General features: G+C 52.1%; 1 protein-coding gene across 2 annotated transcripts in view; it reads right to left on the reverse strand.

Annotated features, from left to right (window-relative positions):
* Positions 1–27,433, reverse strand: part of KAZN (kazrin, periplakin interacting protein) — a 1,069,448-nt gene that overhangs the window by 139,255 nt on the left and 902,760 nt on the right. Inside the window, exon 1 of one of the 2 annotated variants that reach the window (XM_088022607.1) lies at positions 6,278–6,485. The exons of the other annotated variant lie outside the window; for it this stretch is intronic. Within the exon in view, the coding sequence (XP_087878733.1) occupies positions 6,278–6,485 (208 nt within the window). Of the gene's footprint in view, positions 1–6,277; positions 6,486–27,433 lie in introns of those variants that run through there. 2 annotated transcript variants of the gene reach the window in all.

Raw genomic sequence — 27,433 nt, forward strand, 5'->3', positions numbered from 1 at the left:
TCACTTTGTGGCGAGAGCGAATTGACTCCATCCCTGCTGAGGGTTTCCTGTCAGGACTCTGCCTGGATTGGACCTCCTGTCAGGGGCCGGCTGGCCTCTTTGGATTCTGGCTGGGGCAGAGGGGTGGGGTAGTCTCCTGGAGCCAACTGAGCAGCTCTGGGCCCCAGGGGCCCTCACTCCCAGCTGCCTCTGGCTGATTGGACACCAGCGTGTCAAAGATGCCAGGGAGAGAGTCCCAGGACGCCCAGCGTTGCAGTCTCCGCCCGGGGCCCAGGTGGCCCTCAGGGAATCGTCAGCTGATGAAGGAGACCAGAGGGAGAAGCAATGGTCCTGGGGCAGACCGCACGGCATCCTGGAACAGCCACTGACTACCATCTCTGTAACCGCTTCACGCCTCAACTGTGTCACCTTTAAGGAGGGGAGGATGCCAGCTACCTTACAGGGGTAGGAGACGACCAGCAGGAACGCAGGTAACAAAGTGCCCGGCTCCGGGGGCGGCCCTCAATCAACGCTTCTTCCTCACGAAAAGGCCCCAACAGAAATACACCTTCTTCCCTGCCTGGGTACACAGGACTTCAAAGTTAGCCGTGCATCGGTGAGGCAGAGCAGAGCGGGTACGGGAAGGAGGCAGACAGGAACCCGCAGCTGCTGTTTTTATGACTCTCCGGGCCCCCAGGGAGGGCTTTCTGAAGCTTCTATACAATTAAAAGGTGCTGAACACACTCCACGCCTGGGATAAAGTTACAGCCCCAACTCGTTGGGAGCCGGCGCCAGTGTCCAGATCCAGGCAGCAACAAAAGAGGAGGCTGTCGGACCTGCAGGTAGGCTACCAGGTGGTGGGCGTTCCCACCCCTCCAAGCGGTCCCCAAAGCCCGGCACACAGAAGGAGGGTGCCCACGGAGGGGCGCCCTCCCTGAAACCACCAGCTCCCCTCGGCTGTAGTCCCTGGGCTTGGCAGCACCCAGCTCGGGGCAGGACTCGCCCACATATCTGTCATACCTTTCTGGCTGGTCATTTCTTCCAAACTCAGGGCTGCGCCAGCACCTTTTGGGCTAACGCCACTCGTTGGGGGCTCTGAGGAATCGCCACAACCCGTGTCTTCCAGCTGGCTTCTCTTGAAGGCGTCCCAACAGCAGACCAGAGAAAGCGCGACGTCCCCACCTTCACGGTGGCTGCCCCAGGGGGCAGAGAACGGGTGGTCCTTTTGAATGGGGGTCATTCGTGCCTCTCCCCGTCCTGGACAGGTGCTCCTCCAACACGCTCAACGTGAAATGCATTTGCGGAGAGTAAATTCGTAAAAAAATAACGACACGCACATGCACACACACCTTGTAAACACGGCTTGCCACCCTCTCCGGAGTGTTTATAGCCCTTAGTGACTCACGGCAAACACGGCATCCCCACTGTGGCCGGCTTTAATGATATGTCGGCTGTGCTTATCTGCTGGGGCTAAAATCTGTGTCAACACCAACGTACCCGGTTTTCCACTTTTGTCAACTGGCCGTGGTGTGGGGGAGGGGGGCTAGGTCCAGGCTCGTGTTTGCTGTTTTCCTTGAACCATGCACTCAAGTGACTCTTGAAATGATTAAAAGCGAAGTAAACTCTTCCTTCAGGATGGCTGGAGGGTCCTAGCAAATCCTCCAGTTAACTCAATGGGAATATTACAAAGGACACAAGGCGTGCATAATGCCTACTGTGGAAATTTCCTGATTACTTAGAAGGCCAGATAAGCAGCCACCAGTCCTTCAGAATCAGCCAATTTCGTCAAACCCCAAGAGCTCAAAGCTCAAAAAAATTTTTTAAAAATTTTACACACACACACACACACACACACACACACACACACACACAATCAATTTCTTTGGACTCTGGAGAAATGGGAATCCTCCTCCCTCTTATGGCACTGGGAGCACTGGGCTCCATGCATAGGAAGGATGCTAACCACACAGATTCCTGTCCAGCAACTCTACAGCGGGTAATATGTTTCCATTTTATAGATGGGTAAACTGAGGACTGAGACGTTAAATAACTTGCTTGGGGACACACGGCTTGTAAGCAGAAGAGCTGGCGGATCAAAGCAGGGTGTGTTTGATTCCAAGGCTGGTGCCCTGTACTCTCTGCCGTGGCGGAAGGAAAATTCAACCCCTCACCGAGCAGTCACACAGGGTGAGGTGCTGGGCCACAGGAGAGCTCCCGGGGGGAAACCGATCAGAATCGTTTTCAAGAGCGGTGACTTTCACTCCTGGTTGGCCAGGACAGCCAAGCCCCAGCTGTCTCTGTCCCACTTCAGGTGGCCAAGGACACCCACACGAAACCCTGCTGGTCCTCGTGGCTGGCTTTCTATGAGTGTCCCCAGTTCCAACGGGGAGATTTAATCTCACTCTCAACCCTGCAGAAACCCCTTCCAGAAGGGGATAACACGAGGCCAACCTATTGCTGAAATTGCTAAAGACAGAGATAAGCAAATGCTTGAGTTGCTTAAAAACAAGGAATGTCAAGGAGAGGACAACCCCAGCCCCCTCTTTTTAAAGATAAAAATTTAAAGTGAAAACGGACCTGAAACATAATGTGGGTCTACGTTTTAGAGACTGATACAAGGTCTTTCCACAGAGCTGTGAGGTCTACAATCTGGGACCCCACAAGCAAGCCCCGGCCGTGTGATCTCAGGCAAGTTACCGAACTTTCCTAAGCACCCGTTTCCTCATCTGTGCATGGGACTGGCAATGGCACCCGCCCCCACCCCCCCCCCCCCCCCCCGGGGATCATTGGAGGACTGATTAAGACAAAGCATCCCACTTGGTTCGCACCATGCCTGGCCCCTGGGAGGGTACAGAACAGCACTGGGAACCAGTACACAGATCCACAAGGGTCTGGTGCCCTGGGCCAGGGGCCTTTGTGTGAGGAGGAGGGGCTCGAGGAGACAAGAACGCCTATGACTAAGAAAAAAGGGAGAGGCCGAAAGGGGCTCCATTAGGTCCTGTGACTTTATAACCTGGGGTTAGAAGAAGAGCTTAAGGAGGCTTGGCATCTGAACTGGGCCTACAAACCTGGGTAGGCTTCGGATGGGGACAGAGAGAGTGCCCCGACTCCAGAGACATGAACTCACCAACAACTTTTAAAAAACACAGTAACTTGGTGGCTTTAGCTGATCAGCAACACCCTCTTGCCTTAGGGACTCAGCACCTGTGCGGCTCACTGCATTCCCTCCGGCCCCGCTACCCCAAGACTGACCAGCACTCGCTCCCATCACGCTAACCCCCTCACCTGGCTTTACTTTTCCGTGGAGCACTTGCCATCTCCGGACACATCCTGTGTGTACTTACCTGCTGGAAATCTCCTCCCACAGATAAGAAGCTCCATGGAAACAAGGGCTACAGCTGTCCCCTTTGCCACTATAGATCCCTGGCAGCTACCACGGTCGGTGCCTGGCAGGAGTAGTGGCTCAAGAAATGGGACCAAATGAATGGACAACCAAAGAAGGACTTGTTCACGTCTCCCCCCTAAGAAGCCTCAGGGAGCACCTGCTTCACTCTGTGGGGGGTTCTGGATGACCTCCCCTCAGACGGAGTTATTCCTGTGGCGCGCCAATAGGGAAACTGAGTTACCGAGTATCTCAAGGTCACACAGATTTGAGGCAGAACCACGGGCAGACTGAGCACGTGTCAAATTTCTGCATCTCCGGCTCGGGTCCTTAGCCTCTGCACAAAGAATGGTCACCTTCCCTGGAAGGGGCCGCACCCTGGGGGCCAGAGCGGTCACCAGCAGAGCCCGTCACCCTGCTGATGTCAGGATACCCTCCATGAGCCATGTCAAAGTGTCCAGGCTTCCATCCTGCCAAGCCAGGGCCCCCCCCTTCCCCCTTCCCCACACCTCTGAAAGTGCCAATTCCCAGACTCTGTCAACCAACAGGGCACTCACTGTTCAGCTCCTTCAACCGAACATCACGTTCAGCTGGAGACCGACGTGCTGAGATCCTGGGACGGGTCACCTCACAGCCTGGCTGAAATGTTTATTTCAACAATAATTTCAGCTTGTGGTTCTAAGCCAGAAGAGCCCTCCTTTGCCGCCCAGAGGAAAACCCCTAAAAACAGCCAAAGGTTTGAGAATCCATGTCCATGACAGGCTGACATCAATGCCCAGCCACCACGAAAGTTCTCAGAAACTGCATTTGATCTTCAAGAACCAGAGAGTAGAAGGGGGTGAAGGGTGGGTGGGTAGAGGAGAGAGAACTCAAAACTTTACTGGTTTAGCCGCTGGCTTGATCTTGATTCATGCCAGGGATGCCAACTGTAAATCAGGAGATTTCCATCGCTCCCTGACCTAAAGGGACACCCCGAGGGCCATCGGAATAACAACCACCCCCAAGACCTTGGAGACAGGCGTTTCTCAGCTACACCATGTCATTAGGATATTGTTATTATGAATACACAAATGGAGTCTATGTAGACACAAAGTAAACAGATCTCTCTCCACCCAACCATCTCCTCCATGTTTATATAATAACAACCCCCCACTAGCACGACAGTCAGCCTGGGATCACTGAAGTACTTTATAGACAAGACAAATCTCATCTTGACACGGTTCAAGAGGGCGGAGATGGAACGGATAGCATCACATCCTAATGGGACACTGAGTCAACGGGGGGGGGGGGCCTGACAGGTGCCCCACCAGTGACGCTGATAACTAACTTTTATGAAACATCAACTATGAATGAGGCAAGGTGATCTGCAGATGCTAGCTTTAGAATGATCAAGATATTAGTTGACACCAGTTATTACCAGCACTTTTTTGATGGGTAAACTGAGTCTCAAAAAGATGAAGCAACTTGCCCAAGCTCTCCTATTTGCTTGTTCTTTACATCTGTGCTCTGTTTTACACCAAGCTGTCTTGGACTCTAACCGCTCTGTGCAGCTGGGGAGGAGGTGGGACTGTCTCCAGCAGGCCCAGCCCCAGGGCCAAGGGTCCAGGGACTCAGGCTCCTTCCAGGGCTCCGTGTCCCTTTTCTAGACCCTTGGAGACCCAAGACTTCAGTGGCTCCAGGACACCAGCGGCAGCTCATCACAGCCGACTGGTCTGTGGTCCCAGCTCGGGAGTGTGATCCTCAGGATTCCGTCTCCTTGGGAGACCAATACAGGCAGCCCGGAATTAGGGGACCTTGCTGCTGCCTTTTTCTCATAGGAAAGAAATAATTATTAGGTAAATAAGCCTGGTGTTTCCCAGCTGGTTAAGCTTGCTGTCTGGGAGAAGCATTCTGGTGTCAACCAACAGAAAATACTCGAAATGGTGGGACCTTGGGCAAGTTGCTGAAACTCTGGCATTTTCTGTCCTTATCTTCAGGAAGATAACACAGCTTCCCTCCCAGAGTTGTGATAAAATTTTAAGGACACATGCCATGTAAATTACGGGAACACAATAGGTATTCAAGAAATAATGAACAACCATGTTATACTCCCCCCTCCCCCATTTTTCCTAGTATTCCAACTTCAAACTGATGATGACAGACACTTCTTGGAAGCCGTTCATCTTCCGTCTAAATTTCTTCGTACTCTAGAGTCTAGGGGATCCAGGGGGTCCTCTGGGCACCTCCCCCCCAAGACGTAACTTGCGGGGGCGGGGGCAGCTGAGACAGAGACCAACCCGAACAGAATGGAATGGGCGCACCCACTCGGAATATTTTAACGTTAAAACGCGGTCCTCAGCTTGGGGCAGATTAGCCAATGATACTTAATCAGACCCTCGCATTGTGTCTCCACCGCCTCGATTTCTCTCCGCTCCTAGCAAATGCAAGCCATCATGTTCCGCTCAAAGGGGCAGCAGTAAAGCAGGGCTCTCCTGGCACTTTATAGGGGCTGCCGGGTGGGTTACAGGTGCGGCCGGAGAGGGGCCGCCCCCAACTTCGTGCCGGGCTGGCCCCCTTCCCACGCTTCCCGGGACAGTGGCGGGGTCCAGCACAGAGCGAGGTCTCCGGGAGCCCCAGGATCTCACAACTACGGCAGGCGTGGCCTTGACCTCCCCCTGCAGCTCGGTCGGGGGGGCGGGGCGGGGCGGCTCAGCCCGAAAGCGGCGAGCGCCAAAACCCCCGTCCGCAAGCTATAGAACTAACTCCGCGTCCCGCGCGACTCCCCCCGCACCCCTCCCCGCGCCTGAGGCGCGGCGCGCGGCGAGAACTTTGCCACCAGCACTCGGCGATCCCAGCCGGGAGCGCCCCCGCGTGCCCGGCCCCGGCGACTCCCCGGGCCTGCGGCCGCGCCGCCCTCCCAGCCCAGCGCGCACCTACCCGGCTGGCTGCAGTCGCCATCCGCTCGAACCGAGGGCGCCCCGGCGCGGGGCCGATCGGCCGGCCCCCCCGCGTCCGCACCGGGCTCGCACGCTGCGGGTCCCCGGGGGCGCGCCGGCCCGGCCCCCGCCCCGCAGGAAGGCGCCGGCTCGCCGTGCGCCGCGAGCTGGCGGACGCGCTCCCAGGTGCCCGAGTCGGCCGCCCGCATGCCGCGTGCCCGGGGGGCGATGCCGCGGCTGCGCTGGGGGCTCCGACGACGGGCGCCGGGCTCACAGCCTCCGGGGCCGCCGCCGCATCGGGGCGCAGCCGAGCACCGCCCCCCCGCCCGCCGGCCGCCCGCGCGCGCCGGACCAGGGCTCTCCGTCCGGCCGACGCCGGGCCGTCCGCGGCCGCCGCACGCGAGGAATTCGGCCGCCGGCCTCTCACGTGGGAACGACTCTCACTCCCGCGGCTCCTCCTCCAGCTCCTTCCGGGCTGGCGAGGGCCGGCCGCTCGCCCCGCCCCGCCCCGGCCCCGCCCCCGGCCCCGCCCCCAGCCCCGCCCCCGGCCCCTTGGCGGCGCCCGGACTCGCCCCACGGCCTCGGGGAGCGCTTCGTGGCCCCATTCCGGGACGCTCGGCGCATCCCCAGCATGGTCTTTTCTGGAGAGACTGCGGGTCAGAAAGATGGCCAGTGGCGCAGGGATCGGAAGGGACAGGCCTGGCACCCAGGTCTTTGAAAGCCCCAAGTGAGTGCATCTGGGGGGACGGCCGCCAGGTACCCCAATTTGCATATGTCTCCACTCTTCTGACACCCTCGTGACAGCGCTGCTGAAGAGCTGAAGTCTCCAAAACTGGCCAGGAGAGGGCAGAAAAAATGGCCCGGGAAACGGGTGGTAGCCCTGGGACGTTTCCTATGCTCCTCCGTACTGTGTGACCAGGCGTTCTTTAAGTGAGTATCATACCGAGCACATTCACTGTGCGGGGGGTGGGGGGGGGTCGGGGGGCGGTGTTGGCGAGGGACGGGGAACCGACACGGTCCCACATCCCTAAGGAGACTGTGATCTGGTGGGGGGCCCTATGTCTGCATCTCACTTCCTTGAGCCTCAGTTTCCCCCTCTATAAAATGAGGCATCAGTAATTTCCACCCCTTCTACCATCAGAGATGCTTCTGAATGCCCCTCTGCCACAGCCATGTGTCAGGTGAGGTGATTCCCAGGGAACGCCACGACCTGGATACCGGGAGTGGGTGGGGGGCCAGTTAGCCAGCCAAGCCCCGGGTGAGGTGACACCTTGGGTCTGCAAACCCAAACCTGCCCGCTGCAGTGGGTGCTCCCGTGGCTGGCAGTGCTCACCGTAAAATGAATTTGCAGCCCCAAGCCCCCTTTGATCTGGGATTATGATGCTCTTTAGAAGGACTAATTATCTCCCCCACAGCCCCAGGAAGCTGGTCTGGTTTCCCTCCTAAGACACAGGGAGCTGAAGCAACATCACCAGGTGAGAACTCACACCGTCTCAGGGATGTCCCCAACCTCCCCTTCCAGGCAGCACGCACCCAGGCCTGGCTCTGTAACCCCTGGTTCCCATGGGGCCCAGGCCTGAGCTCTGGGAATGTCGAGGTCACTGGCATATGGCTCTCCACCAAGCTGTGGGAAACAATGAACTTCCCTCCACCCAGCCCCAAGTATCTCAAACTGTTCACAGGTGACTTTCCTATCTCTGGGCAAGGAGCCCCGCCTCTTCGAAAGCACTGGGGTCTGGCCACCATCCATAATGGCCTTGCCAGCTTCCACCCCCCCACATCTTCCTCACCCTCCCAATAATGGGGAAACTGGCCCAGTTGTAGAGGGCCACAGGGCTGCCCCAGACCCCTTACCCCTGTCTGAAACCCCAACTGCCCAGTGGAAAGCTGACCAGTAACACCAAAGGAAAGCTGACCAGTAACACCAGCCAGGGAAGAAAACCACTCACATGGTTAAACACCCACACCATGCTAAGGGGAGGAAGCTGACCTCACACCGAGTGATAGGAGATGCTGGGAATCCCTCAATTCTTTTGCCTTTTCTGGGATAATATGCACAACAGAACAAAAGAAAGATTGCTCTGAGCCAGCCTGAGGGGAGAAGCTGGGAATGCCCTTGCATTCTGGAGACACCCGGTACAGGAAGTGTCTGTTCCAGATGTCTTCAGGGACCCAACTGAGGACATAAATGAGTGAGGTGGGCAGTACTTGGCTCGCCGTGGGTTTGTTTCTTAAGGGCATTTAGGTTGTATTCTTTGGCTTAGACAACGCTTTGCATAATAAGCAGGTAAGAAGGTGCTTCCACAAAGAAACATGCTCTTTCCCATGTTTCTTGAGGTACATGGAGCTCTTAATCTATCTTCCCACGTTTGATAGACATGCAATTGTCTCTGCATTCCATGACAAGAAAACAGCAACACAAACATGAATATGTAGTAGCGCTTGCCACTTTTGGATTTGGTGTTAGGGAGACTTTAGGGAGTGGTGAGGACTGTGGCAAATAAGAAGCAGTAGATGGCTGTCATGCAGGAATGTGGCTCTAGTGTCACCAGAGGGTTTTTTTTTTTTTAGAGCTACTAGGAATATGGATTTTTAGGTGTAATCTAAGTTCAAAATGTTGACAACTCTTTAACAAGAAGAAGAAAGGGGAGAGGGAGAAGGAGAGGAAGGAGAAAGAACAATAAACAGGTCTAGAAGTTTCTCTCTAGCCCATTGGCCACCAGTGCTCACTTCACTGCTACATCTTATTGGTCCCCCTGCAACCTCTCGGAAGTCTGCGCATGCTCTCTACTTACATTTCAATAATCCAAGCCATTTCTCAAGCCCTCAGGCCTGGGGGATTTCTGCCGCTGTCCTTACTCAGCACAGCTTTGGCCTGGTGGTGTGTGTGCATGCATGTGCATGTATGTGAGTGTGTGTGTGTGTGTGTGTGTGTGTGTGTGTGAGAGAGAGAGAGAGAGAGAGAGAGAGTGTTCCCCCCTTTTAGGACCAGGACTTCAGATGGCAGCTGGACCCAACTTCCAACACTTCTGGGGGTTCCCAAACTGCCCAGGCCTCCACCAGTCAGTATTGGCAGTCCCTGCTCCCAACTCTGCTAGCAGGCAAACCTCAGAGCAGCGGCAGCCTGCAGCCTTCCAGAAAAAACCATCTGCCTTGGGTGGGAGGTATTTCTTCCTTGTGGTATGTTTCTCATTACGAGGATACCCTGGACCCAGGAGATGTTTCTGCTCAGTTCGGCAACAGGAGATCCAGGAGCCAGTGACAACCCATTTTCTGCCGCGAGCATTTGGGCAGGCCCTCCAGGAATGATAACTCAGGGTGGTTTGGATTGGAGGCTCCAAGACAGGGCCAGCTTCTGAGTGTGCAACCTGGGTAGGAGGGCCCTGCTCTTGGGTTAACGCTCCGCTGTCATCGCCTTGAAATTCTTAATTATTTTTGAAGTAGGAGCTTCGCACTTTCATTTTGCATTGGGATCTGCAGATTATGTAGCTGGTTCTCCTCCCAGAAGATCTTCCCAGCCTCTCTGGGGGATGCTGGGAATTGACGCTGGAGACAGCTGGGCCTGAGATTTGGCTCATTCTGTCCTCCAGGGTACGTTGTGTCCGGCCTCTGCAAGGCAGCAGGAAGGGAGGATTTGGGGGGTTGGGGAAGGCAGGAGGAAGGGAGGATTTGGGGGGTTGGGGAAGGCAGCAGGAAGGGAGGATTTGGGGGGTTGGGCAAGGCAGCAGGAACTGTCCCCATCCATTCCTCCAGACAACTAATTAAGGAGCAATGGCAGAGTGGGAAATTGGGTAGGGGGATGGCAGTCAGCCAGAGGGTGGGAGGATGCTCTGGTTCTGAGCTCTGAGGCCAGACGGTGTCCCCATGACCCTGAACTCAGGAGGCCAACAGGGTATCACCAAGAAAACACAAACAACGCGGGGGACAAGGATGCTAGGGATCAGTGCAGTTCCCATTCACAGTAACCCTTGGCTTCCAGGGAAGCTTCCTTTAGAATCCTGGAGAAAATGAAGATAATTTGACAAAACCCTGAAACATTGTATTAAAGGACCCCGCTATATTTGATATGTGCTCAAAGTGGAATATTTGAACCCACTGGCGTTTTTCATGTATTTTTTTCTCTTTTCTTGGCTATGCTTTTGGTATTTGTAGAAGAGATTTTACTAAGATCTTCCAGCCAACATTACGGTAGGCTCTCCAAACATCTGAAACTAAGTCAAAGGAGCAACCCTAGATTCCTAGGAATCTGCACAGTTTTGTCTGTAACACCTTCGGGAACTCCTGCAACACTTCCCGGGAGTCTGGAGACGCCGGTAGCAATGCCAGGTCCCCATTAGCTTGTGTGTGACTGTGGGAAAGGGCCTTTCGGTCTAAGCCCCTCACTGGCAAAGGCAAAATGAAGGGCCGGGTTAGTGGAGGTGAAAGCATTTTTTCTAGTTCTGTCCACCATGGCCGCGTTGGTCTTTTCTGTCCTTCTATGGTGGCTGTGTGCGTATGTTTTGTGTGTGTGTCACTAGCAGTGACAGCAGGTGTATTCGTTATCTATTGCTGCATAACAAATCACCCCCAAAACTTAGCAGCTTAGAACGTCCAGCATTTATTATCTCTTGGTTTCTGTGGGTCAGGAATCCAGGCATGGCCGGGCTGGGGCCCTGGGGCTCAAGGTCTCCAACAGGCTGCCATCAAGGTGTCTACTGGGGTTATAGTCAACTCAAGGCTCTTCTTTGGGAAAGATCTACTTCCGAGCTCACTCTTGTGGCTCTGGCAAGATTCAGTTCCTCCTGGGCTGTTGGACTGAAATCCTCAGCTCCCCGTTGGATGTTGGCCGGAGGCTGCTCTCAAGTCCTTGCCATAATAGAGCTAGAAATCTACTCACAAAATGGCAGCTTGCTTCCCGGACACGCCTCTGAGTAAGAGCGGAACAGGGTATGTGCAAGATGGATGCCACACTCTCTTTGTAACCTGATCTCAGAAATGACATCCATCACCTTTTCCCTGTTCATCAGAAGTGAGTCACTAGGTCCTGCCCTCCCTCAATGGGAGGGGTTATAGGAAGGTGTGAATACCGGGAGGCAGGGATCATTGGGGGCCATGCTGGAGGCTCCGCACCGCAGGAGGCTAGGGACACAGGCCTCAAATCCTGGCTCTGGCACACACTAGTGTATATCTCGGACAAATGATTTTGCCTCTGGAAGCCTCAGGTTCTTCATCTGTAAGATGGAGAAGATAGTGGCTACTCCCTCGGAGGGCTGTGGTGGGGGGTTTCAATGACAAAACACACATGTCGAGCTCTGAATGGTGCCTGGCACAGGGTAAACCCTCGAGAAATGGGCTTGGGGGACATTGCTGGAGGAGGCTGGAGGGATATGCCCATTGCTTCTAAGTCAGACGGGCACTCCCTGCTATCTCCATGGAGATCTGCAGATTTGTGACTTGGAAGGCCTTTGGCAGGCCCTGGGATGCCTTTGTGACCAAGGCCACCAGCAGGGATGGTGCTGGTCTTCCCTTGGCCATCCCAGTAGGACTCAGGGGCACAGGTGCAGCAGGCGGATTAGACAGGATTTTCCTCCAAACCTATTTAGACCTTTGCCCTATGGGGACAGAGGATTTTACCCCAGATCCATCCTGCCATCTGGCCTGGTGAGGCCTTCCTGGCTGGACACTTTTGTGCGCCTGTCATGGGCTCACTGGTACCCTTTGACGATCTTCTCGGGGCCCCAAATGACCTGGCAAAGATCCTGATCCCCTCTGGGGGCTTCCAAAGGGCCTGCCCTGGAGGCCAAGGCTTAGCTCAGTCCTCGGGCAAAGCCGGGCATTGAAGCATTTTTACAGAGTGCAGCTGGCCTCCACGTCCTGCCTGTCGGACTGACTCGGGTCCCAAGCTAGATTCTCAACTGCAACCAGAGGAAAAAGCCCTCATCCAGGGACCACAGATCCCCCCATCTCCTCTAAACCCCTTTCTGGGGGAGTTGATGTCAAGGAAGGAGGCTTCTGCAGGAAGTTAAAATGTTGCAGCTTATTCAGAATAAAAGCAATAACACCAAAATACCGTGACTTACAATAATAATACTGGCGAACATTGACATAGCACTTACTATATGTGTTCTAAGAACTTTACACATCCATTTATCCCTCCCAACAACCCTAAGAATTACAAGTATACTATACACTTCATTATCATCCCCATTTACAGATGAGACAGACACAGAGAAGGCAAGTCACTTACCCAAAGGCGCACAGCCAGTGAGTGATGCAAGCAGAGCTCAAGCTCATGTAGTCTGGCTGCACACTCCATGCTTATAGCCACGATGCTACTTTGGCAACAGGTGTTATCCGCTGAGCACTCACTTTGCCCCAGGGACTGCTCTTTCTAGCTCATTCAACCCTCCAAGCCACCCTATCTCCGTGTCCCAGATGAGAAAACAGGTCTATGGAGACAAAGGGTCTTACTCAAGATGATGTGGCTGGTGAATACAAGGTTGGGAGTCTAAACCTCAGAAGTGAGGGCTGTTATCTGGGGAAATGCCTCCCATGTCAGAGTTAGAGAAAATGCCTGCCTGTGGGCCCGGTGGAATAGACTGATCTTTCTCACCTTAAGACAAGACTCAGTGAGGGCGCCTGGGTGGCTCAGTTGGTTAAGCGACTGCCTTTGGCTCAGGTCATGATCCTGGGGTCCCGGGATCGAGTCCCGCATCGGGCTCCCTGCTCAGCAGGGAGTCTGCTTCTCCCTCTGATCCTCTTCTCTCTCGTGCTCTCTATCTCTCATTCTCTCTCTCTCAAATAAAAAAATAAAATCTTTAAAAAAAAAAGACAGGACTCAGGGAATGCTCGGCAAGGTAGCTAGCTGGGTGGGGTGGGTCCTCTGCTGCCCCCGGTGGCCACTAGCAGTACTTCACCTCCAACTGGTTCAACAGCAAGTTTGAACCAGGGGTTGGTGGCTCCTGGGAATGGGGCTGGCGTCCACCACCGCCATTTTCAGACCCTGTGTCTCCACTTCCTATGTGTGACTCAAGAGGCACAGAGGGCCACGGGCCAGTCGGTGCCTGAGATAAGAATAACATGTACTGTTTACTGAGCACTTCTGTCTTTGTGCCGGGAACTCTTCTGCTAGGTACTTGTTACTTACATGGGTTGTTTTTTTTTTTATTTAAATTCAGTTAATTAACAAATCGTGTATTATTAGTTTCAGAGGTACAGTTTAGTGATTCATCAGTTGCATATAACACCCAGTGTTCATTACATCAAAGTGCCTTCCTCAGTGCCCATCCCCCAGGTACCCTGTCCCCCCTAACCTTCCTCCCCTCCAGCAACACTCTTTGTTCCCTATGATTAAGAGTCTCTTATGGTTTGTCTCCCTCTCTGATTTCATCTTATTTTATTTTTCCCTCCCTTCCCCTATGATCCTCTGTTTTGTTTTTTAAATTCCACATATCAGTGAAACCATATAATTGTCTTTCTCTGTTTGACTTATTTTGCTTAGCATAATACCCTCTAGTTCCATCCACGTTGTTGCAAATGGTAAGATTTCATTTTTTGATGGCTGAGTAATATTCCATTGTATACATACACCACATCTTTATCCATTCATCTGTTGATGGACATCTGGGCTCTTTCCATAGTTTAGCTATTATTGTGGGCATTGCTGCTATAAACACTGGGGTGCAGGTGCCCCTTCAAATCACTATGTTTGTATCCTTTGTGTAAATACCTTGTTATTTAAATGTTATTTAATTTGCCAATGCACAGAGCTAGAACCCTCATTGTTAAGGGTTATTAGTAATATTGGATAAAGCACTGTACTCATATTAGCTCAGTTCAATCCCCACAAAACTATATAAATTCTATCCTTATCCTCACTTTATCAGTGAGGAAACTAAGAAATAGAGAGGGTTAGTAGGTTGCCTGAAGTCACACAGTACTATATGGTGGAGGCAGGATTCAGCCATAGGCAATTCTGACTCTAGAGAGTCTGCTCTCATAACTTTTACTGTTGTTATTATTATTATTATTGTTGTTGTTGTTGTCTCCCAGTTGAAGAATCCAAGGCTTACAGGGGAAAAAGGATTTGTCTAAGATCACATGGCTGGTCAATTTAGACCTAGTACTTCAACCGAGCCTGTCTTCCTTTATCCATCCATTGACTCAACAAGTACTGATTATGCACCACCAACCAGGTGCCAGGCACAGCACTGGGCTCTGGAGGTGAACCCTGTGTGATCAAGCCTGCCATGGGCCCCTGCGGTGACACCATCCCTCTCCCCACTTCATGCCCATGGCCATTACCTGCAGAGCGCCCATCCAGGGCGTGTGGGAGGTTAAAACTAATTGGACCGGGGAGGGGCTCTTGTGAGGGGCTGTGGCATGGAGTTCCGCACCTTTCTTGCTGCAGCTGCCCTGTACTTAGCAGTGAAGTTGAGCAAGTCAGGCCACTGGGGGGCCTCAGTTTCCTCACCTGTGAAATGGGGGTAAGAGTACTTGCCTATTCCCCTAGACTGTTCTGGGAAGAGCAAAGGAGACCCTAGATGGGAAAGCCCATGGAGCTGCAGAGGGCAGATGGAAGACAGCTGGGCTGTGGGGCCAGTTTAGTAAAGGAGCCATTTGCTCTTGTGCTTGTTTATTTTATTTGGTGGGTTCGCACTCGGTGTCTGCCACGAGTCCACTCCTGTCCTAGATGCCGTGGGAAGAGGCAACGGGACCCCGGCGTGTAGGAAGCTGACACTCCCCTTGGATGTTAAGATGAGAAAGGAGGACTACTGGCCAGTTTCGATGCCACAGATGCTTTATCCCTGGGGCTATGATGGGCCTCTGCCACCCACCTCCCCAAGGAAACGAAAGGATCCCCAAGACAAGCCTAGGGAACCGCTTCAAGATTCTTGCAAGCAGGGCCGGCGCCGAGGCCAGAGATGTTGGCCTGTCCTGCCCCTTTAAGGCTTAAAGTGCCCATCTCTCCTAGAGTGACTTAGCCTCCCGGTGGCTAAAAGCAAGTTTGAACCATGGGGTAAGAGCCCTGAGCAAAGGCTGGGCCTTTCACGTGAGTATCTCTATGCTACCGAAGAAGAGGAATTAGGCATCCCAACACTGAGGGATAGTTGTTCAAAGACAAAGCTGGCTTCTCCTAAGAAAAACTGAAGCCCAGAGAAGCTCAGGCATTTGCCCGGTGTACACAGCAAATCAGGGGCTTAGGCAGACTGATTTCACTCAGTCCTAGAGCAGTGATTCTCGAAGTGTGACTCCTGGACCAGCTGCATCAGCACCATCCCTGAGCATTTATGAGAAATGCAAATTCTCTACCCCACCCCGACCTCTTGAGTCACAAGCTCAAGGGTGGGGCCTGATGGTTTGTGTCTAAACAGCCCTCCAGATGACCCTGATGACGATAAACTTGAGGGCCACTGCTGTGCCCAGAGGAATGGCTGCTAGATCTTCATGTCCTTCTGAGGGGGGAGAAACGAGGCGGTGGAGCATAGCAAGGTCACTTTCTCGGTGACTGTGGCGTCACAGTTACATAACCACCCCTCCCCCACCCTGACGGATTTTTGCACCCAGACTCCAAACTCCAGGGCCCTGCCTTGTCAGGAGGCCACCTGCCTGGGCTCCAGGAGGCCTGTCCGCACACGCCCGGGGCTGCTTTACCTGCTTGTCCGCCTGCCTGCCCGCCCACCAGAACCCAAACACGTCAGCCGGAGCAACTCCTGGCTTCTCCAACTCTGAACGCAGAGCAGGCCTGGCCTCCATTACCAGCACACAAGAAGATTTGGGGTTTCTGTGGCTGTAAGTGCCCCCAGCAAGGCCAGGAACAGGCCTGACTTTGCCCCAACCTTCTCCAGTGTGGGCCAAGCCCAGGGAGGAACGCAGAACGTTCTTCACTCTGGACATCAAGAAGTAACTTTAGGCCCTGGTCTCGGGTTCTCAGGGCAGAAATCTGCAATGGCCTCTCGTCCCAATGGGACTAATTAGAATTTGTTCTAAATTCTTCCCTTTAAATATCTTTGGAACTGGTTTCAGGAGGCAGATACATAGGAAAGACTGGCATCTTCCCCTGAACTTTCTCAACAAAGCAAACAAGTAAAAATGTGTTTTGCTAACTGTGAAAGAAGCTGCGTTCTTTTTTGTTTTCAAAGACCTGAGCTTTGAAAGTGGAACGTTTCTCCCAGATCAGGGGCTCAGTGGAGGGATTCACAGGTATTCCTGGGGTTGAGGACAAGCCCACGAGCTGCTGCATGGGCTTCTTCCCACCTCCCCTGCACATTCAAGAAAGGGACAGGTCTTGAACTTGAAATATGCCCCCAGTGCCAGGCACACAGCAAGCGCATAATCAATTTTGTGGATTCATGAAAATTCCCGAGTTCTAGCTCAGGGCTTGCCAGCTGCCTTGTGCCAAACTTAATATGCCCCTTCCATCACTCCAGTCCCTTCCCATTTCACCTAAGAGAAGTGTCCCATGTCCTAATAAATAACAATAGGTTCCATTTACTATGGGGTCCGTGGTTATGATGGACCCTTTAGAAGCACTGTTGCATTTAATCCTGCAACTTCCCTGTAAGAAAGGGAGACTGTTATTATGCCCATTTTAACGCAGAGTAAGCTGAGGGTAAGGGAGAGGAGCAGAGATTGCACACTGGTGGCCCTAGAGTCAAATGTGGCCTAGGAATGTATTTTCTTCTCCTAGCACTCTAAAAAACATTTAAAACACCAGTTGCCAACATTTTGTTTTATTTTATTTTATTTTATTTTATTTATTTGACAGAGAGAGAGAGAGAGAGCACAAGCAGGGGGAGCGGCAGGCAGAGGGAGAGGGAGAAGCAGACTCCACGCTGAGCAGGGAGCCCGATGTGGGGCTCGATCCCAGGACCCTGGGATCATGACCTGAGCCGAAGGCAGACGCTTAACCCACTGAACCACCCAGGCATCCTGAGTTGCCAACATTGTAAAATGAGGGTAATTTACACCCCAAAACTGAGACATTTAGCTTTACTTCGGAAAAATCAGGAAGTCTGATAATAGGGAACCTCTATTCCACCCCATATGGTAACAGTGTGCCCCCCATCCCCCTCCCCGCTTCATCCCCACTGCTCCCTACCATCTTACCCCAGGCTCCCTCACTCATGTAAGTGCTCCAGGCATGGAGTTTACAACCACTAGTCTTAGGCCATAGTTAAGGACAGGCAAAGTCAGTGCTTATCCTGAGTCCATCTGTCTGTTGGGATACACCTCATACACCTCATCAGTGCTCACTCCCGGGAGCTCCCGATGTGGCAGATCAGACGGGGCAGGAGATGTTGGTGTTTGTTCCACTGGCTGGGTGACCTTGGGCAGACCCTTTACCCTCCCTGGGTCTCCCTCCCATTGATACAATTAGGAGGCCGGACAGGACGTCCTATTAGCCTATAGCCAAAGCTCCTGGCAGCCACAGAGCCAGCTGGGAAGCTGTCCTAGGGATTACAGATAGGCCAGGGGTGGACTTGCCCACCTGAGCCATCCTGTAGATGTGAGTACCTTCTGGCAGGGGGGCCCTTGTCATTAACCCAGAGCTTTGCCATCAGCACCATCAAGGGCCAATGGTCTGACCCTTCCCAGGGACAGGAGGGTGGGTTCCACCCTTGGAGCAGCGTCCAGCAGCAATAAGCTAATTGCACAGAGCACAGAGCCCATCAGAGACGACGCAGACTCTCTGCTCTGAGATGCAGGATGCCTGAGCTGGGAGGTACAGCCATTTTGCCCCTGCCTAGGTCAGCGTGAGGACAAAGATGCCCCCCAGGCACTGGGCAAGGCAGTCGGGGCTCCACACTGCCAAGGGGCAATGCTCATTCAAGTCCCAAGAACAGAGAGCATTCATTCAACCCCCCTTCTCTTTCTTCATTCTACAAACATTGGACAGGGGGCAACTGAAGCCCAGAGAGTGGGGAGTGATTGCGAAGGTCACACAGCACAACAATGCCGGTGTCAGGTGAGACCCCAGGCTTCTCGAGCCCCTTTATGGAGTACTTCCCATATTCCGTCTCCCTCAGGAATCTAGAGCCCTCCAACTTCTTGAAACTGGACTTCAGAGGGGGTGGAGTGGCCAATGTGGGCGGCAGGGAGTGTGTGTGGTCCAGAGACCTAGCGTGGGGCTGGTGCACGGTCCTAAGACACACAGCATGGCAGAGAGAGTAAGGACCTGCAGGCTCAGGGGTGGCGTGAGCCGCTTCAAGCTTCTAGAATGGAAGCTCCGTCTATAGGAAATTTGGCAAAACTGGCAGCCAGCAGCCCACATTTGGCTCACAGACATATTTTGTTTTTTCCCACAGCATCTTAAAAAAAATTCACATTAGCTGCCAACGTTTAAAAATCAGGGGATTTCACATAAAAGACGGGATTTCTGGTTTCTTTTGCAGAGTCTCGAGATCTGGCCAAAGCTGGACCACATTTCCACCCGGCAGCGACTGGCGGGAGCTAGGTACACTCCATCTCATCCATCATGCTCAGACACCTTTCCTTGTCTGTGTGACCACCCCGCACATGGGCTTGGGGATTTCAAAGGCTTCTCTTTTGCTGCCTGTGCTGAAGTCACCCCTCTCTCATCCTGGTCAGCAATGTTTCTCAACCTGAGGGTAGTTTTGCCCCCCAAGGGACATTTGTGTAGAGACATTTTTGGTTGTCACAATTGGGGAGGGAGGCTGCTTCTGGCATCTAGTGGGTAGAGGCCGGCCGGGGATGCTGCTAGGCAACCTACAGTGCACAAGATGCACAAAGAGTTATTCGGCCTCAAATGTGAGGTCGGGAATCCCTGAGCAGAGTCATGAGACACCAAGAGCCCCCAGGCCAGGAACAGGATCCTGAGACGAAGGGTCACCCATGTTGGCCATGTGCACCAAGTCCTTTTCTGTAATCAGGAAAGGCCTGGAGCACTCCCTTGGTGGAGCTAAGGGGAAAGGACACACTGTGGCAGCCACTTGTGATTCAGGGTCGGAAATGAATGTTAGAAGGGGTCAAGCAGAGAGAGAGAGATCCACAAGCCATGGACATCCCAGAGCCCTCCTGGAAACCCGGAGCTAACTGGCCGGAATGGGCCTAGGGCCAGGTATTTGTTCACCATGCATTTATGAAGCACTGACTGCGTACTGAGCACTGCGTTAGAAAAGTGGGAGAAAGCGAGGATGTGTGAAACACAGCCCCGGCCCTCCAGGGTGGCCCGCCGAGGAGGGAGGGGAATGCGGAGGAAGGGGCTCCTCCAGCCAGGTGCCTCCACAGAGGCCCAGGTGTTCCTTAGCCCCGGTTTTGGAAGGTGCAATCAGGAAAGGCAGAGATGGGGAGGTGGGATTCTGGGCAGAGGAAGGAGCCCAGGCAAAGGTGTGGTGGCAGTAACAGGCTCAGAGGCACGAATCTGCAACGAGATGTTTTCTGTTACTTGGGAGGGAAACTGGCTGGAATGTGAGGGCCTGATGTTGGAGAAGATGGGGGGGGTGCAGAGTGTAAGGAGTCTCCAAGTCAAGCTAAGTGGGAGACAAAAGGCAGAGCCCATGGGGGGTTGCTTGCAAAGGTAGTGGGATAGAACTGTGACCCTGGAGAAGTCACTCTTAAATTCTTAGAGCCTTGGTTTCCTCATCTGTTCAGTGGGGATAATAAGAGTAATAACAACCATCACCTCAAGAACTTACCATGTGCCAAGGCACCCAACTGTATGTGATGTATGTAATCCTCACAGCAACCCTATGAAGGACCTACTATTGTGAGTTTCATTTTCTAGAAGAGGAAACTTCAAGGTACTGGCCAGCAAATGAGCTCTAGCTTTTCTAAGGATGCTCCCAGTAGGTAACGAGGTAGGATTTGAACCTAGGCAGTCTGGCTCGAGCGGACATGCTTGCTTAGCCCTTCTGCTACTCCATCTCTCCAGAATCTTCTGAGAGAGCTGTCTTTAAGAACAAGTGGAATAAGCAGGTAAGGTGCCCAGCACGATGCTGGTACAGAGTAAGGCAGCAGCTGGGACATTTCACACAGAGGCCCGGCCCAGGTTGATGGAGCCAAGTTCAGTCCACGGCACCAGTGAAAAAGGCACCAGAGATGTTCTGTAGGGGGGCACATGGGCTCTGGAGAGACGTGGGGGTACAGGAAAGGTGCCCCCCAGTTCAGGTGAGAAACAGCTGAGCCAAGTGTCTGGAAATGCCTCCTTTCAACCCCTTCCTTCTATCCCTTTCAACCCAGCTCAGAGGACACTTCTTTCTGGAAGTGCTCAGGACATGCCCGGGCAGAGTAATCATGCCTTCTTTCTTTTTAAAGATTTTTTTTTTTTTTTTTTTTTTTTTTTTGAGAGAGAGACAGAGCACAAGCAGGGGGAGCAGCAGACAGAAGGAGAGGGAGAAGCAGACTCCCTGCCGAGCAGAGAGCCCGATGTGGGGCTCGATCCCAGGACCCCGAGATCATGACCTGAGCTGAAGGCAGACACTGAACGGACTGAGCCACCCAGATGCCCCAAATACCTTCTTTTTTGTAGCCAGCACATTTTTTCAAACTCAACTGGCCCTGGTAGGGTATTAGGGCATCATCCCACAGTGCTTCTCAGTCTTTACTGGGCATATGCATCTCCTGGGGACCTTGTGAAAATGCAGATTCTCGGGTGGGGTCTGAGGTTTTGCTTTTCCAAGGACAAGCTCCCAGGAGATGCACATGCTGTTGGTTTCCAGGGACACACACTGTTGAGTGCCATACTCTGAGCGGAAAAGTCTTAGGGCAGTTCCTAGAGGTCATTCTGCCTCCATGGACAGGATGCCCTCCAGGGCAGGGGTTTCATTTTACTCATCTTGGCCTTGGTGAATCCCAGCACTGGGGGACAAGGGGAGGGAAGAGTGTTGACCCATCAGTAGGGAGACTGCCAAGTTGAATATTTCAATCTGACCTACATCTACTCTGCTTCAGAGACGCTCCCTCCTCTCAGGTCTTCAGAAGAGGGAGGCATATCCAGCGATTCTGTATCCCAGGGCAGCCTGGGATTATTCCATTGCCACCTAACCTCAATCTAGGGTCGCCAGGTTGTCCTCTAGAAAAATATGAGATCACTAGTAAGACTGAAAACCATGTTTTTAATTTTAAGAACTAACTTACCTGTTTCAACTGATCATTCGCACTTTAAAAAAAAAAATCAGTTGTTCTGTTTTGCAACATTGAAAAAAACATAGAAGCAAGCATGCCTGTTTAAACGTTTTCATTTTATGGGCAGATGTCAAAATAGCTGGATGCTACAATATGAATTCGGGACACCTGGGCAGCATGAGGCTACCTCTCCCAGGTCACCAGCTACACCATAACTCACTTGTTTCTCCCCCCACCCGCAGCTTTATTGCGATAAAATTCACATATAGCAGTGTGTGAGGTTAAGGTGTACCATGTGATGATTTGAAACATGTATACATTGTGAAATGTTTACCATGCTAAGGTCAGCTAACACATCCTTCACTTCACTTAATTACCATTTTGTGGTGGTGGTGGTGAGAACATGGAAAGTCTACTTGCTCAGCAACTTCACAGATAGAATCCGATATTGTTAATGACTGCCATCATGCTGTGCATTAGATCCTCAGAACTTATTCCTCTTATAATTGGAAGTTTGTACCCTTTAACCAATAGCTCCCATTTCCTCCACGCCTCAGCCCCTGGTACCCACCATTCTACTCTCTATTTCTGTGAGTCTGACTTTTTTTCAGATTCCCCATATAAGTGATACCATCGGGTGTCTTTCTCTGAAGGCTTATTTCACTTAGCATAAAGTCTTCCATGTTGTGGCAAATGTCAGAATTTCATTATTTTTTATGGCTGCATAATATTCCACGGTGTGTGTGTGTGTGTGTGTGTGTGTGTGTGTGTGTGTGTGTGTGTATCACATTTTTCTTATTCATTCAACCGTTGATGGACACTTAGGTTGTTTTCATGTCTTGGTTCTTGCAAATAATGCTGCAGTGAACACGCGTGTGCAGGTCTCTTTTTGAGTTAGTGTTTTCGTTATTTCGATATTCGGTATTTCGATAAATACCCAGAAGTGCAATTGGGGGATCATATGGTAATTTCGTACTGAATTTTTTTGAGGAACCTCCATACTATTTTCCAGGGCGGCTGCACCAGTTTGCATTCCCACCAAGCAGTGCATGAGGATTCCCTTTTCTCCACATGCTCACCAACATTTGTTATTTCTTGTCTTTTTGATACTAGCATTTCTCACAAGTGTGAAGTAAGAATGTGTGGTGTTGATTTCCATTTCCCTGATGAGGAGTGATCTTGAGCACCTCTTCATGTACTCGGTCATTTGTATGTCTTCTTTGGAAAAATGTCTATTTAGTTCCTCTGCCCATTTCTAAAATGGATTTTTTTTCATATTGAATTGTCTGAGTTCCTTACATATTTTGGATCTTAGCCCCTTATCGGCTATATGGTTTGCAAATGTTTTCTCCCACTGTGTAGGTCGCCTTTTCATTTTTTTAAATTTTATTTTATTATGTTATGTTAGTCCCCATACAGTACATCATTAGTTTTTGACGTAGGTTGCCTTTTCATTTTGTTGGCGGTTTCTTTTGCTGTGCAGAAGCATTTTAGTTGAGTTTGATTTAGTCCCATGTGTTGATTTTTGCTTTTCTTACTTGTGCTTTTGGTATCGTACCCCCAAAAAATCATCTCCAAGACCAACGTCACGGAGCTCCCCTCCTATGTTTTCTTCTAGGGGTTTTATGATTTCAGGTCTTCCATTTGCATCCTTAAACAATTTTGAGTTAGTTTTTGTGAGTGGTGTTAAGATAGGAGTCCAGTGTCATTCTTTTCCACGTGACTATTCACTTTTCCCAATATCATTTATCGAAGAGATCATCTTTCCCCATTGAGTATCCTTGGCTCCCTTGTCAAACATTAGTTAACCGTATACGCACGGGTTTATTTCTGGACTCTCAATTCCGTTCCATGGGTCCACAGGTCACTTGCTCATTTCTGAAGCTAACTTTCCCTTACTATGTGGCACGTGCCTGCATGTCCTGCTCCTGTCCCGCCACTGCCAACTAAGTCAAAGAATGAAAACAAACTTTAACATCCACTTTTAGCGAACTGATTAGGAAAGTCAAGCCTGCTCAGGGAAGAGAAAGAAAGAGGAAAAAAAAAATCCGTATACTTCGAGGGCAGTCATATCCTGTTAAACTGTCAATTGTCCCCTGTTCATATCCACGTTCCCCTGGGTAGTTAACGGCAAGCTGCATTCACGTGGTGTGTCATTTTCTTATTAAGCATTTGCATGAAGTATTTGGTTTATCCTTACTGTTAATATTTGGTTAGCAAACCCTTGGAGGATTTCCTGGACGCAGGTCCACAGGACCTTTCTAGCTGCAATGCGGGGGCCCTGGCTACTTGGTCCCATTTTGCAGGTAGCAGCAAGACGAGCCAGCGGGGATTTTTCTGCTCCAAGTGCATTTCCTGCCCCGTGGGGAAGAGGAATCTTTGGAGACGGTGGCACCAGCAGGAAGATGCACACATCTCGGGCTGGGTGGAACACACCTTCATTTGCATCTGGAGAGACCCGAGCAGAGACCCGACAGACCTGTCCATGCTGTTGCCTGAAGTGGGTGCAGACTTCCCGAATCCTGCAAACCCATGTCCACGTGGCCCTTGTTTTTGGAACCGGGTTGCAAAGCTGTCCTCCCAACTGGAACTCTGCATCACAGCAACCATTATTAAGAACCTACCATGCACCAGGCTTTTAGATGCACTTATCTCCTCAGTCCAAAACCCAGACCATAGAAGGCAATTCCCTTGTCCCTCTTCTGAGGACCCATGGAGGGGGGAAGTCATGGCCACAAGGCCGCACAGCTCAGAAGTGGCGGCACTGAGGCTGGAACCTGGGTCTTCTGACTCAAGGCTGGGCCCCTCACAATCTTGCTGCTTAACCAGTCCAGTGAGCTCATCACCCAACTAACCAACCAGTTGACCTGCCAGCCCTCCCCTAGCATATGCGTTCACTGGATTCCAGGCACTGGAACAGAGGGGAGATTAAGACAAGAATCCTGCCCGATCTGTATGACCTTTAGCAGATTGCTTAACACCCCCAGGACTTGAGTTTCCCCATCTGTAAAATGGAATGATAATGCTGCCTCCCTCATTGGGTTAAGTACCTGTAAAGTATTTAGCACAGCGTCTGCCACAGAGTAAGCATTCAAGAAATGTTACCTCCTAATATTAGATTAATGGGACCGTGAGTTTTTAACTTACATTTTGTTTCCAGTGTAATGTTTCAAAATTGATTTTCAAACAAAACAACTTTTTACCAAGCCTGGACCCAGGGATGGTAGAGAGGGCGGTGAGCTTGTTTCTCAGCCCAGCAAATTGATTCACACGTCACCCTGGTACATCTCTATCTTTAGCCACAAAGGACAATAAAGCAGGACTCAGCCTTCCACTTTCATCCTCCCTCTGCCCATCTGGGGAATGCGCCGGGGAAGAGAAGTCCTGACCTCTGATTTCGCAAGTGCCCAGGGTGAAGTCTGCTCCCGGGAGCTGAAAGAGGAGGCCACCCCCCCCGCCCCCCGCCTTCGGCAGAGAGAAAGGTGCCCACCCGGCTACCAAGGCCTGAAGGGCTGGGACGAAGAGGAAATCTGCACTGGTGGTCAATGTCCAAGCGGCCCCAGGGCCGCCAAACAAAACTTAACTTCCTGGCCTCTTTCCTTGCAAAGCTTGGTCCGGATCCCGTGTTTGAATTCACAGGCGTGGAGGGGTTATTAGCGTTTATTTATATTTATTTTTTTTCTTTTCCTTGCATCTCCTATACCTGGCCTCCTAGTGGGTGACCCAAGAGACCACGGTAGGAAAAAAGGAGAGGGGAGGGAAGGATCAAATAAGGGATTATTTATAATGTATGTGTCTACGAGGTTAATCGCTTTGATTTCCAAACCAACAATGAACAGGACATTTCGCTGACATTCCCAGGCTGACCTGCCCACACCCTTCATTCCCCGTGGGCGCGTCCGCTGCCCGCCCCCCTCCTCTCACTGAGTTTTCTGTAAGAACTTTCACCGCATTCACCTGGGCTTAATGATGCCATTTTCCAGAATGTCTATAAAGCTGGCTTTTGAAAGGACCTGTATTTTCTGGCTCTAGCTGTGTATTCGGATCCCCTTGGAAATAATGTGGAAGATAAAAATTGCAGTTCTCCAAACCTTGGGGTTCCTAGCCGAGAGAGACTTAGGTCCATCAGAGCAGGTCCTCAGTCCTTGTTGGCCCACAGCTGCTTCGAGTAGGCAGTGATGTTAGGGGCATGCTGTTAAGTCTGTTAGGACAGGCTTTCCAGGTGCTTCGCGCTTTGCTGGGGCCCTGCATCCCTAACCTGCTCAGCAGATGAGTGCCTTGCTGTATGCATATGCTATCCACCTACATGAATTGTCTTTATGGGTTTCATCAGTGGAGAGAGCCTGCCACCACTGGAGACCCTCCCAGCACTCCAAAGAGGGGGATTCACTGGTTCAGGGCCACGTCCCCATAACTCAGCGTGTCACTCTCATCCCCTCGAATATATTGGCACTGACTCTCAGCTTTGATGAGACAGCCCAGAGAGGCAGGTACGGGGACACAGTTTTAACAGTCCTTTGTGCCTCGATCTTGGACACTGGGCTGCCAGGGAGCTTCTCCCGCTGTGGCTGTTCTTGGGGTGTGACCCGGATGGACCCACCCACTAGCAGGTCCTCCTGGCTTCACCTCCAAATGTATCTTGAATCCAATGGCTTCTTGCCACGCCACCTGCTGCAGTCCTGGGCCGAGCCACCGCCCTCTCTCTCTGGGACCACGGCAAAAGCCTCTCGGTGGCCTCCCTGCCACCATCTTGCTCCTTTTCTTTCTTTCTTTTTATTTTTTTACTTTTTTTCATCTTGCTCCTTTTCTAGCCAGACTCCACCCAAAAGCCAGACTTATAGCCCATTGGACCATGTGACCCCCTGCCCAGAACTTTCCACTGACTTCCGGTTGTTCTTTGGACAAACTTGGAGCTCTCGACTGTGGCATAAATGGCATGGTCTATCCCCTGCCTGGTCCCCCCAAACCCCATCCTTCCCTGCTTTGACTTCATTCACAAACCTCCACAGGCCTCATTCTCTTGTGACTAAGCCAAGCTGCTTCCCACCTCAGGGCCTTGGCACGTGCTGCACCTCCTGCCTAGAGGGCTCTTGCCCTGTCCCATCTATGCCCAGGTCCTTCTCCCTGTTCAGGTCTCAGTCAGATGCCAGCTCTCTAGAGGGGCTTGCCCCCCTCCCCACCTGAAGCAGCCCCTCCCTTCGGTTTGGCCCCAAACTGATTACCACACTTTCTTTCTCTCATAGCATGTATGCACCTCAAGATGATTTGTTCAATGCTCCTTGATTGTCTTTCTCTACCATACAATAAGGCTGTTGAGGACACAGGCCATCTGTCTCTCGTCACCACTGAATCCTGACCCTTCGAACAGTGCCTGGCACAAAGCAGATGTTCATCATTTGTTCAGTGAGTAAATTTGTGGACAGTTTGCACAGCATACCCCAGCAGGCATTGTCTCTAACCCCAGAATCATGGCTATCTGGGTAAGGAGACCTTCTTCCCTGGACTAACCGTGCCAGCAACCCTCTCCTTCCAATGACTTCCCATTTCCGGACAACGGAACTAGCTAGACAGACCTCGGCACGGTAGTAGCTGTACCCACCTGCTAGGCCCTCCCTAGGAGCCAGACTCGGTGCCCAAGCTCTTCCCAGGCATGCAACCCTCCCGATGACCGTCTGAGGTAAGTTACTACTCTTGTACCCATTTTGCAGATGGTGAAATGGAGGCACCCACTGGCTTCAACTTATGCCAAGTGGCAGAGCTGACTGCGCGGCTGGAGCTCTCAGCTCCCCCCATGAGCATCTGCGAAGCGCAGGATCTCTCCCCGGGGAGATCAAAGCAGAGCTCCAGGGTGCGTAATGATGGCCCCCCCCTAAGAAGTGGTTCTGGGGTGTGGTGCAGAAGACTCCGTCCTCTCAGTGGCCACCACAACTTTGCAGACCCCACGCCAGGGTGCAGCTGCTGGGGCGAGCAAACAATCGAGAGCCCCAGGGGCGTGCAGGTCAGCAGGCTCTGCCTCCCCAGTCATCTCAATCCTTCCTGGCAAACTTGGCCCGGATCCCATGGGCCTGCTGTGAAAGCAGCCACAGGCCTG

This window comes from Eumetopias jubatus, unplaced genomic scaffold, assembly GCF_037043125.1.
Source record: "Eumetopias jubatus isolate StellerSeaLion01/CBP00866 unplaced genomic scaffold, mEumJub1_p1.0 scaffold_4, whole genome shotgun sequence".
Taxonomy (NCBI): domain Eukaryota; kingdom Metazoa; phylum Chordata; class Mammalia; order Carnivora; family Otariidae; genus Eumetopias; species Eumetopias jubatus.